Here is a 12,185-nt window from a genome sequence, read left to right on the forward strand (position 1 = left end):
CGTGTCGTTGCCTGCTTGTCTTCACGCGTCGCTCTGTGGGACCTCACACTGCCGAGTGACGTCGGAGCTGGGGCTGGTATCGAGGCGGCCCCGTCTCCGCTCTACCGAGGGCAGGATGAGGGAATGACCTTCCCTGCAGCGAGAGATTCAACTTAGACAAGTAGGGGAGAGACTAGAAGATGTTACTAAGGAGGGCTAGGGCGGCAAGAAGCTTGTCTGAGCTGCTTCACCTCCAGTGCATCCTTTCTCTGGTGCAGGGGCCAGGCTGGTGGATAGGGGAGGGGATTCATCAGCTTTCCTGTTTTTCTCCTTTTTCCTCCTCCTGGGCTTGCCCGGACCCCCTGGCCTGGAAGAACACAAGAATGGGGTTGTCCCGATGGGATTGAGCCAGCAAACATGGTAAACTGACCCATCCCTTTTTCCCACTTTACATATCAAACTGCCCCCCCCCCCCCCCCAACCCTTCACCTAGACCTTCACTGCAGGGAGAAAAATGAAAAACGATACCCAGTTAGAAAGTTGCATCCAGTCAATGTCACCTTTACGGGGAAACCTACTTCACCAGCTAAAACGCTTATTTTACTACTGGCTTTGGGAAGTGACGATAACCAGTAAAACTCATTTCAAGTTGGGTTGTTAAATGGAATAAGGGCAAAGGGGTGGAGAAATGTAATTGATCACCCTTTCTCCAGCTGGCTAAATGTAGCCTACTCTGTCCTTCCCCCTCATCAGTTATCATCATCATCATCATCATCAATCGTATTTATTGAGCACTTACTATGTGCAGAGCACTGTACTAAGCGCTTGGGAAGTAAAAATTGGCAACATATAGAGACAGTCCCTACCCAACACTGGGCTCACAGTCTAAAAGGGGGAGAAAGAGAACAAAACCAAACATACTAACAAAATAAAATAGAATAAATATGTACAAGTAAAATAAATAGAGTAATAAATATGTACAAACATATATACATATATACAGGTGCTGTAGGGAAGGAGGTAAGATGGGATGGAGAGGGGGACAAGGGGGAGAGGAAGGAAGGGGCTCAGTCTGGGAAGGCCTCCTGGAGGAGGTGAGCTCTCAGCAGGGCCTTGAAAAATTTTTCAAATTTTTTTTTTTATGGTATTTGTTAAGCACTAACCATGGGCCAGGCAAATGCGGTAACTGAGGCATAGAGAACGAACTGAAGTGACTTGCCCAAGGTTACACAGCAGACAGATGGCCGAGCCAGGATTAGGACTCAGTTCTTTCATGTTATTCATGTCGAGCTAATTAATATCTTTGACAAATGGCAAAACAGGTTGGAATCAGGGAAGGCAATGGATACTGCTTCCACTCCTGCCCAGAAGCTGGCATGCCCCTGCATTCTCCGGGAGGTTTTGTAACTTGATGGTGCCACAGGATTGAGATGACAAGGAATTTTATTGGCCTTGATTTATTTACATTTTACTGGCAGGCTGTGACTCTCCAGCAGGCTTTTGGGTAGGAGAAAGGGAGAGCAGCTTGAAGACAACAGGTTCTGTGACCTGATAGCTGGCCTCTTTGCTCCAATTGAAGAGAAATAGAGTGGGGGGAAAGAGGGAAAACACTTGGTTTTTTAAATGGGATAGTGCTTTTTTTGAATGGGAGAACTGTTTCTTGAAGACTTGTAAGGCAAACAGGAATCTTCTCTCTGTAGGCATAAAGTCACAGGGCAAATGGGAGCTGTGGCTATTGGTACTTTTTTGTCCAGATGTTTCTATAACATCCTCTGGCTTGGTTTATTTCCCTCCCTTGGTTGAGTTGTAGCCAGTGGACAGTTACGGCCATTTCAGCTCCTTTTTGCCCCTTTTCCCAGTAAGGTTTTTTTTTTTCCCCCAAATGCTCCCCCACCCCCCAAACTAATCAATCAATCAATCAATCATATTTATTGAGCGCTTACTGTGTGCAGAGCACTGTACTAAGCGCTTGGGAACTAACAAAAGTTGATTCAACCTTTTAGGGTAGTGAAAACACATTCAACCCGACATGTAAATAGCAGGGTGGTCACTCGATTCAATTGTATTTTTTAAGTGCTTACCTTACGCAGAGCCCTGTACTAAGCACTTGGCAGAGTACAATAAGTCGGTGAACACGTTCCCTAGGAATAATAATAATGATGGCATTTGTTAAGCACTTACTATGTGACAAGCACTGTTCTAAGCGCTGCTGGGGTAGATACAAGGTTGTCTCACAGTCTTACTCCCCATTTTACAGATAACAGGCACAGAGAAGTGAAGTGACTTGCCCAAAGTCACACAGCCGACAAGTGGCAGGGCTGGGATTAGAACCCACGACCTCTGGCTCCCAAGCCCAGGCTCTTTCCACTAAGCCACGCTGCTTCTCACACGGAGCTTAGAGCCTTACGGGACAACAGTGCTTTGCACATAATAAGCGCTTAATAAATGCCCTAAAAAAAAGGGCAGCAGCTGTCAGGGAAGGGGATTTAGAATGTCCTTTTCAGGGTGGAGGTCTTAAATTTACTGAGCCAACCGAAATCCCACCTGTCTGAGTGTAACTTATTTATCCACAGTAAAACTGGGCCTTTGACCCAAAGCAAGTACTGGTTTGAGTGAAGATTTCCCAGTGTGTTTGTATTTATTCAAGTCCTGTGTTTAGGAGAATGGATTGGAGAAGGGGTGGGATGAGATCGCTCTTTATACGACTGCCCTTTATTGAGCCTGGCTTTTCCTCACATCGGGGCCCAGTTCGGTAGGCAATGAGAATTACAGCTTTTTCTTTAGAAGGAATCTGGAGGCTGCATGGCCTGCTACTACTACTACTAATAATTATGATGGCATTTGTTAAGCACTATGTGCAAAGCATTGTTCTAAGTGCTGGGGGGATACATGGTGATCAGGTTGTCCCCTGTGGGGCTGTCTTAATCCCCATTTTACAGATGAGGAAACTGAGGCTCAGAGAAGTGACTTGCCCAAGGTCACACAGCAGACGTGGCAGAGCCAGGATTCAAACCCATGACCTCTAACTGCCAAGCCCGGGCTCTTGCCGCTGAGCCACGCTGCTTCTCATACTAGAAAGCCCACAGGAAGGGGAGCCCTGTCCCTAGTCTTCTGAGTGACTTTGGGCAAGCCATTTAACTTGGGCAAGCCAACTTGTACTTCCCAAGCGCTTAGTACAGTGCTCTGCACACAGTAAGCGCTCAATAAATACGATTGATTGATTTAACCAGGCCGGGCCTCGGTTCCTTCATCTGGGACAGTTCTGTGTCCAATCTTGTAAACTTTTGCTGACCCCAGTGTTTAGCACATAGTAAGCACTTAATGAATGTCTAATTACTATTAAGGAAGAGAGAAACAAGTGGAAGGAGGCAAGTGTCACGTCTATATGACTTCATCCCCACTTGACTGTAAAAGATGCTTTGTTGCAAGTCAATGAAACAGGCATTTTTTTGTAGCTGAAAGAATCACAGAAACTAAGCTCAGGCCACATCTTCCCTAGTCCTTGGGCATTAGCACCACACAGCCACCCCCTCAAGCCCCTCAATCGTATTTATTGAGCGCTTACTATGTGCAGAGCACTGTACTAAGCGCTTGGGAAGTACAAGTTGGCAACATATAGAGACGGTCCCTACGCAACAGCGGGCTCACAGTCTAGAAGGAGCATTCTGGGGTACATTCAAGTTAAGTACGTTGGACAAAGTCCCTCTCCCACATGGAGTTCAGAGTCCAAGTGGAGGGAAGAACAGGTTTTGAAGCCCCAGTTTACAGAATTAGGTCCAGAGAAGGGAAGTAACTTGCCCAAAGTCACAGTGGAGCCATAACTTGCCCAAAGTCACAGAGCAGGCCGTTAGTGGAGCCAGGATTGGAACCCAAGCCCTTCTGGCTCCCAGGCCAGTGCTCTTTCCACTAAGTCCCGCTGCTGCTTGTCCATTCCATACCTGAGTGGAATGGGCACGAAAGCCAAAACGCAGGCCGACAGCTGTACACCGGTGAAAAAAATGGCTAAGACCAGCAGCACCTGGCTGAACAGGACTCAGTTGTGCCCGCCTCTAGGCTGATAATGGCTCACCACAGCCTGGTTACACCTCCCAGCTTGGGCCACCGCAAGGAGCACGCAACTTCACCCACACTTCGGAAATAGCTACCGGGTTGCATTCGCTTAACCCCCCCGCCCCCTCGCAAGTAAAGTCAAAACGGGATTCAACTTTTATCATTTATTTGAAATAACCAGTGATCATCTTAACCACTTAAGTTTCCATTAGTTCAACAGCACAAATCAACTTCTCAGGCCACTATATACTACAATATGAACAAATTTACTGAAAGTGTAGTGCTTTTCCACCGCTCCCAACTTGTCCGGTCCCCCCGGGTGTCATCAAAAAACCAGTACGGAGCTACCGGCTCAGAATCGTGTGTGTTGTCTGGGCAAAGCCGTTGGGATTTACTAGTCCCACTTTTGCACGGCCTAGAAACACAACGGCCCGAGAACCTGAAATGCATGCCTTTCGTGCCCTTGACTAAGAACCATACCCTTTTCATCACATCTGTTTTAAAAGGGCAGGAGAAGGCTAAGGAGGAAAGATATGTACACCAGTTCATGAGTTCAAGCCTCAGAGCCAGAGGGGATCAAACTTTAGCACCGTGACAGTTGGCCGTTTATTTGAGCACAGATGTCCAGGTCAGCGACACCTGCCTCGGCTTCTCTGTCAAACACCTCCAGAAAGTTAACAGTTGGAATTCTAGAACAAACACAAAGGGAACATTTCCTGGGAAAAATCAACAGACAGCCCGGTTCTTTATAATCCCCAAGAAGAAAGGGTCCTACTACCCCCTCAGACCCCAGCTCGACCCAGCTACCCTGGAAGGGGTGACGAAGTGAGCCCGTTTGTGCCTCGGATGAATAAACCCAACACAAGATGTCCAAAGGATTTTCCCCGACGCTTATCACTGATGTTATTCCATCTGCAGTGGTGATACTTTGATTGGCTGAGCACAATCAGGGAGGTAGACTGAAAACGGACGTGGCTTCCCTTAAGCCCGTCGGGAACATGGCTAGTCTATCGGCAGGGCGCCTGGAGTGTCCTATGACAGTTTTTTCTTTTTTTAAAAAAAGTGTCCACCATGAAACACTGGAGTTCAAGTGTACAGGAGCTTAACCCAAAGTCAGGAAAGGAAACAGCAATCACCCAGAAGCCAGACAGACACAGACACACACACACACACATACACACCCGTGCCAAATGGACCAAATTTCAGTTCTAGTCACACCTCACCTCTCCGATCACTCTTGAGCCAGTTTGGGCATCTGGTCTTAAACCTAATCAAAGGGTGACCCTACGGGGACTTAACTGCCATTGGGAGCAGTGACACACCTAATTCATGTAGGAATCCTGAGAAACGGTCCATCTTCAGTTGGGACCCAAGACACAGCTCTGAGATTTAATCGGATGCTGAGACGCCTTTTTGAATGCGAATTTATCTCCATCAGGGACCCCCCAGCCAAATGAGAGGGAAAAGGGCTCTCGCCACGGAAGCCCTTGACCCTCTTTGCTGTTTTTCCGTAATGTGAGGAATTCCTTCTCTGGCCTCACTGGAAATGTTTCTATATAAGCTTCCGTCACCTACCCCCGGGCCCCGAGTCAGACTTTTCTACCTAGGACCTGGGTTCAGTGTTGTATGGCTTTCCCCCTGGATGAAGCTCAGACCCCGGCTGGGCCCCGAGTAGAGAAGAAGTCCCCTAGAGAGAAGAAAGTGGCTTGCTCGCCATGCCCAGCCAACAGAGTCCACCTCTAAGCTACACCGGGTAAAAACCTTACCTAACCCAGCCTTCGGGAGTCCTTGAGAGGCAAAAGTGAAGCCATGGCTGCTGATGGGAATGAATGGTAACGGACAGGAGTCCAATCACACGTGATCCTAAGGCACATCCCGGGCACGGGCACAGTGGCGATGCACTGCTTGGAGGAGAGGGAATGGCACCCGCCTCATCAGCGTTTCAACTTGCATGCTACAGTATTTTTAATTGACAAAATTTCCCTGAATGCTAATTTTTTTAATATATATATATGTACATATAAAAAACTGGAAAGTTTCATAGTAAAAATACTTTTGGAGAATTCCACAACAGAAATAGTTTGGTTGTCACCCCTTGGGGACGGGGGAGGGAAAGTTGAACACAGAGCGTGTTGGGCAAAATGGAGCTGGCCAGAACCCCTTCGCCCTGGGGCCAGTTTCTGAGCCTCAGAGGGACAGAAGAACCAGAGTCTGGCCAAGGGCCTCCTTGGCTCTGTGGCTTCTAGGCATCTTAAAAGCAGCTCAATTCAGGGTGGGGAGGGGCGCTTCTTGTGGACTGGTTTCCGTTAGGCTCCACGGACAAGGAAACAAACACCAATCTCAACCATCCTTGGGCCTCTGTCCCGCAGGACTATGAGGCAGATAATTCCAACGCTGCTGAGCATTTCGGCTGGTGGTTGCCATAGACAACTCAGCGCGGGTGATCGGAAAATCGTCCTTTGAACACAACGGTTAGACTGGACCACGCTAACTAACGAAGCTGCAACGGGAGCACAATTCTAGGGAAGGGGCAGAGGGGGTAGGCGGGTTCCTCCTCCACCGCTCCCCCATGGCCCCAAGAGTTTGCAGCGGTAACGTGAGAGAGCTTACTGAATCCCGATACGGCCTGCCCCGTGCGACCCGGCTGCTCGGCTTCCCAAATTCGGGGCCCTCCACCCTCCCGACCCAACACTCCGGAGCCTCCGATTTGAAAAACGGAACGCGCGCTCTCCCCGGTTCAGAACGGGCAGCCTCGAGAAAAGCGGTCTTGGCTTCTGCCCTCGGCCGCCGGTGCAGACAGAGCCCAGAGGTGACTCCCGGCCCCCGCTCCCCCGGCCCGTAGGTAAGAGTCTTAGGGGACGCGACATTAAAATGGAAAGCACCAACACCCCGGGGAGAGGTGGAGCCCGGTATTCACTGAAGGATGAAGCCGGGGTGGGGCGGGAGCCGCGGCGGCGGCCTCTGAGGGAGGGCCGGCGGGTAGGCCGGGTATCCCGGTTGGGAACCGGCGCCGGCGGGCGGGAGCCCCACTCGCGGCGGGAGGGGAGGGCACTGCAACCCCGGGTAAGGAGTGCCCTGCCCCGAGCCCATGGCCACCGTAAACGGAGTCGCGGAGCGTCCTGCGGGGACCGGAGGGGGCGGGGGTGGGATCCGCCGGGGCACGACCGAGGGTGGCCCGCTGGGCTCCGAGACGGGGTAGGGCATCGGAGGGGCTGGACTCGGCTCGGCCAGCCTGGGCTGCATCTGGGCCGGGGCCTGGGGAAGTCTCTGGCCCTTCAACACCAACTCTTGGAGCTTCTCGATTTTCACGCGCCGCTGGTGGGCCAGTTTCCGCTTACTCTGGTACTCGTCGATGAAGGAATCCAGAGGGACTTCCCCATCGAGGAATTTCTCCGCCATGTTCTGGAAGACATACCGAATGACCGGTTAAAGGGAGGAGGGAGAGGAGGGGCTCTGGGGAGGCTCTGCTGAGAGACACGTACGGGAAAATTCTCCCTCGGTTTCAGAACTCCATTAGGAATTGGGCCTACTGACTTCTGTGGATTGTATTCTCTCCCAAGCAACAGGGTACGGCGCTCTGCTTAAGTTCCATACATGGATAGAGCAGGGGCGCCTGTTTCTCAGACGAATCATCATCGTCATCATCAATGGCATTCATTAAGCACCTCCTGTGTGTCGAGCACTGTACTAAGTGCTCGAGAGCGTAAACTACAACGGAGTTGGTAGATAATAATAATAATGGCATTTGTTAAGCACTTACTATGTGCCAAGCACTGTTCTAAGCGCTGGGATAGATACAAGATAATCAGGTTGTCCCACGTGGGGCTCACATCATCATCATCAATCGTATTTATTGAGCCCTTACTGTGTGCAGAGCACTGTACTAAGCGCTTGGGAAGTCCAAGTTGGCAACATAGAGAGACAGTCCCTACCCAACAGTGGGCTCACAGTCTACAAGGGGGAGACAGAGAACAAAACCAAACATACTAACAAAATAAAATAAATAGAATAGATATGTACAAGTAAAATAAATGTACAAGTAACAGATGAGGGGACTGAGGCACAGAGAAGTTAAGTGACTTGCCCAAAGTCACACAGCTGACAAGTGGCTGAGCCGGGGTTAGAACCAACCTCTGACTCCCCAGACTCTTTGCTGTAGGCCACACTGCTTCTAGATGTGCTCCTTGCTCACAATAACCTTACACTAAGCCCTAAATCCGTTCTGCCACAGGCTGCGGGGACTGACTGCTCAGATATAAACCACTTGGGGACGATGGGGCGAGGCACGGCCCACGTGCCGGACGCCCGGACACCACCGCCAGGCGTTTTCCCGGTACCCCCGGAGCGGAGCAGGACCTCGGTCTCTTTCGAATTCACCTTCTGGTATGATCCCCAGCAGGTGACGGATGAGGTGGCCAACGTGTGCTCAGTCAGACACTGTTCAATGAGCTTAAGATTCACAGGACTCAACGGGCAGTTTCCCCAGAAAGCTTGTCCTAGAAAGCAGCTGCCTAGCTGCCTCCTCTTGATTTCTTGCATTTACCAGCTCGGCAGGGCAGATCAACCTGCCAATCAATCCTCACCTCTCCCACTGAGTGCTCTCAGGGTCACGAGAGGCTGGGTTCTGTCTGGGCTCCCATTTGTAGCTCTGAATACCCAAATCTGCCCCACTGGGTCTACTTGTTTTGCTCAAGAATGTCTGACAGCAAATCTGCACAGAACCATGTCAGATAGTAAGTGCTTAATAAATGCCATTATTATTATTATTATTATACCATTAGACTCCGAGCTTAGTATTCAACCTGGCTCATTCAGAACCTTAAGGTCCCTCTTTACACCCAAGTTAACCTCCCAGGATAGAATTTCAGATCTGAAAAACATCCTTCTGGTGAGAGAGGTGGCACTCAATCCCCCTCTGGGTGAGGGGAGGAGAAGAGACACCCTTTTGGGCCATTTGGGTGCCCCCCAAAAGGAATGGCTAACTTCGTTCTCACTAAGAGGACTGAGTCTGTCTGAAGGGTCCCAGGAGTGTGGATTTTACCTCTGTGTCTTCTTCGATCTTGGCCCCTTCGGTTTGAAGAAGCGCTAACAGGGTCTCCAGGGAAGCATTGCTGGATTGCTTATCTGAGAAAGCAGAGAAAGGGAAGATGACTAGCGCGCCAAAAACAAGGGCATTTCCAGGTCAAAAGTCAAGGCTTTGACCTTCCGCCTCCACGTAAGTTGTCCACGTCCACCCTCGGGATGTATTTATTTCTCTGAGGCCGGCTGTTAATGGGTTAATTCAGACTGGAATTTTTAAATGAGCACCCCACCCTCCTGTTGACAGTTGTCTATCCAGGAAACACAAAGCTTCAGAACACAGGAAACGCTGCAGGAGAATTCCAATGAGGACAACTAAGAACTCTACCACAAAACAGACTCCATTTCTGGACAATTGAGGGTATAATTGGTGTTAAAATCATTTAATCATTATCCCTCCACCTAAACACCACTGTACTACCGGAACTGTGGGCTTTTTGCTGATTGCTTTTATGCATAATTCAATATTTGGTGGGGGGGGGCCTGTGAAAGCCTGCCGAATTCTCAACATGCTTATGAAAACAATAAAGCTTAAAACAATAGATTTCACTTTTGTATGGTAACAGAAAAATCCCAGGAACCTGTCGGATTAGGAGAGAGGTGTCAAGATATGACAATTTTCAACTGTAAGCTTTTGGAGCAAATGGGCTGCAATGAGAATCCACGCTTATGGACTTTCTGCAGTAAAATGTCAGAAATGTCTGGTTTTTAATAGCAGGACTACTTTCCTTAGTGTCCTCCCAGGGTGTTTCTGTGACCCATACACATGCCCCTGACGGAATCCCTTGTTTCATTTGGATTCTCGGAAACCACACCACAAGAAGCTTACCCAATTTGGTCTTCTTTATCTGATAGGCTTCAAAGAGGGCCTGGAGTTCCTGGTATTTTTGGGTCAAGCTCGCTTTCAGAGTGTCCAATTGTGGTTGGTACAATAGATTTCCTTCTGCCAGGCTTCGGTTGTTGGCAAGAGTCATTTCTTTGTTAAGCTGAACACTCTGAGCCTGCGGAACACAGATGCACCAAGATATCAATCAACTGGTATTTATTGAGCACTTACTGTGTGCAGTGCGCTATGATACGCATTTGGGTGAGTACAATCCATGTTCCCTGCCCACAAGGAGGGTTTGGATCTGACAAGGTGGTCACTGGTGACCTCAGAGAGTGGAGTGAAGGGAGAGGAAGCCAGGTTGGAGGTGGAGAGATGAAGTGGAGGCAGTGGGTCTAGACAAGAATAGTAGGAGGTAGATGGAATAACTGGAGTGAGGTGTGGGGTCAGTGGAGGTTTAGGACAGGGGATATATGAGCATGTTCGAAAGCAGTGGGGAGAAGAGTTGAAGACGGCGGTCAGGGCGCGAAGAAGGAAAGAGGCAAGTGTTTTGATGGGTGGGAGGAGATGGGGCTGGAGGCGTAAGTGGAGGGGGTAGGTTTTGAAAGGAGGCCGATCTCCTCTTGAGATACTCCTGGGAAAGATGGGAGAGTCAAAGAGAGGGAAGGAGGAGGGAAGGGAGGGCTGGAGAAGACCAGGGGAGATTTTAGAGAGATCTCTCCTGATGGTTTCGATTTTAATCAATAAAGTATATGGCCAGCTCATTCATTCACTCATTCAATCGTATTTATTGAGCCCTTACTGTGTGCAGAGTACTGTACTAAGCACTCGGGAGAGTACAATACAACAATAAACAGACAAATTCCCTGCCCACAATGAGCTTACAGTCTAGAGGGGGAGGTAGATATTAATATAAATTCCAGATATGTACATACTGCTGAGGGGCATGCTGTACAACAGCACAGGTTAGAGCCAGGCAATTGGTGATGGAAGGCAGATAAAATCAATCAGTGGTGCTTACTGAGCACTTACTGTGTGCGGAGCACTACAAGCCAATAAAGCCGGTAAACACGATCACTGCCTAAATGGAGAGTGGTGGTGCCTTCCCCTGAAGTTCGTTCCCTGGACTAAGGGCTAGTTGTCCACAAGCCCCAAAAGCTGAAGCCCAATTATAGCTCAATCTTTACTGCTGGGGAGTCTCCCCTTTGGGGCTTATTAGGCTCCCATTTCTGGGCTAACCTCCAGGTTACATCCCCCGCCTGTAGCTCTGCCTCCCAGCATGCCAAGGCCGACCTCAAAATGCCCCCGGGGGCCTGGCATCTAGGGCTTGCCCCAAGGGTGCCCCTGGAGGAGTGGGAGTTAGGGCGGAGAGGGCATTCCTTCCCAGCGTGGTATTCTCAGTGGGCGTCTGGGGCTATTTCTCATCCCAGAGTTGTTCGGTATCCACCCTGGAACACGCCCAAGTGGTGCAAACTGAACAACCGGCCCAATCAATCAATCAATCGTATTTATTGAGTGCTTACCAGGTGTAGGGCACTGTACTAAGCCCTTGGAAGGATACAATACAACAGTATAACAGCCTCATTGTCTGCTCCCTCCGCTCATCTGCCGCTAATCTCCTCACCGTCCCTCGTTCTCGCCTGTCCCGCCATCGACCCCCAGCCCACGTCCTCCCCCGGGCCTGGAATGCCCCCAATCCCTCTGCCCATCCGCCAAGCTAGCTCTCTTCCTCCCTTCAAGGCCCTACTGAGAGCTCACCTCCTCCAGGAGGCCTTCCCACACTGAGCCCCTTCCTTCCTCTCCCCCTTGCCCCCTCTCCATCCCCCCATCTTACCTCCTTCCCTTCCCCACAGCACCTGTATATATGTTTGTACATATTTATTACTCTATTTATTTTACTTGTACATATCTATTCTATTTATTTTATTTTGTTAGTATGTTTGGTTTTGTTCTCTCTCCCTTCTAGACTGTGAGCCCACTGTTGGGTAGGGACTGTCTCTATATGTCGCCAACTTGGACTTCCCAAGCGCTTAGTACAGTGCTCTGCACACAGTAAGCGCTCAATAAATACGACTGATTGATTGATTGCTCACAATAAGCTTACAGCCTAGAGGGGGGGCTTATGGAAATCCGGGGAATCTTAAAGAGGCTGGGTGTGGAATTTGCTACTAGATCTTTCTGGTTAATAGGGCTGGGTGTGCAATTTGCTGCAGAGTCCTTTCTGGTTCAAGGTACAGGGGAAGAAGTGTTT

The 12,185-nt window shown here is 49.6% G+C and overlaps 1 protein-coding gene across 1 annotated transcript in view; it reads right to left on the minus strand.

The window, feature by feature from the left end:
* Nucleotides 1-4,178: 4,178 nt before the first annotated feature.
* The window catches only part of VPS37B (VPS37B subunit of ESCRT-I), a 44,578-nt gene continuing 36,571 nt past the window's right edge, over nucleotides 4,179-12,185 (minus strand). The window contains exons 2-4 of the mRNA XM_038763093.1: nucleotides 9,938-10,109; nucleotides 9,071-9,153; nucleotides 4,179-7,431 (exon numbers count right to left, since the gene is read on the minus strand). Of these exons, the coding sequence (XP_038619021.1) occupies nucleotides 6,943-7,431; nucleotides 9,071-9,153; nucleotides 9,938-10,109 (744 nt within the window). The 3' untranslated portion in view covers nucleotides 4,179-6,942. The remainder of the gene's footprint in view (nucleotides 7,432-9,070; nucleotides 9,154-9,937; nucleotides 10,110-12,185) is intronic.

Source organism: Tachyglossus aculeatus, chromosome 21 (assembly GCF_015852505.1).
Source record: "Tachyglossus aculeatus isolate mTacAcu1 chromosome 21, mTacAcu1.pri, whole genome shotgun sequence".
Lineage (NCBI taxonomy): Eukaryota > Metazoa > Chordata > Mammalia > Monotremata > Tachyglossidae > Tachyglossus > Tachyglossus aculeatus.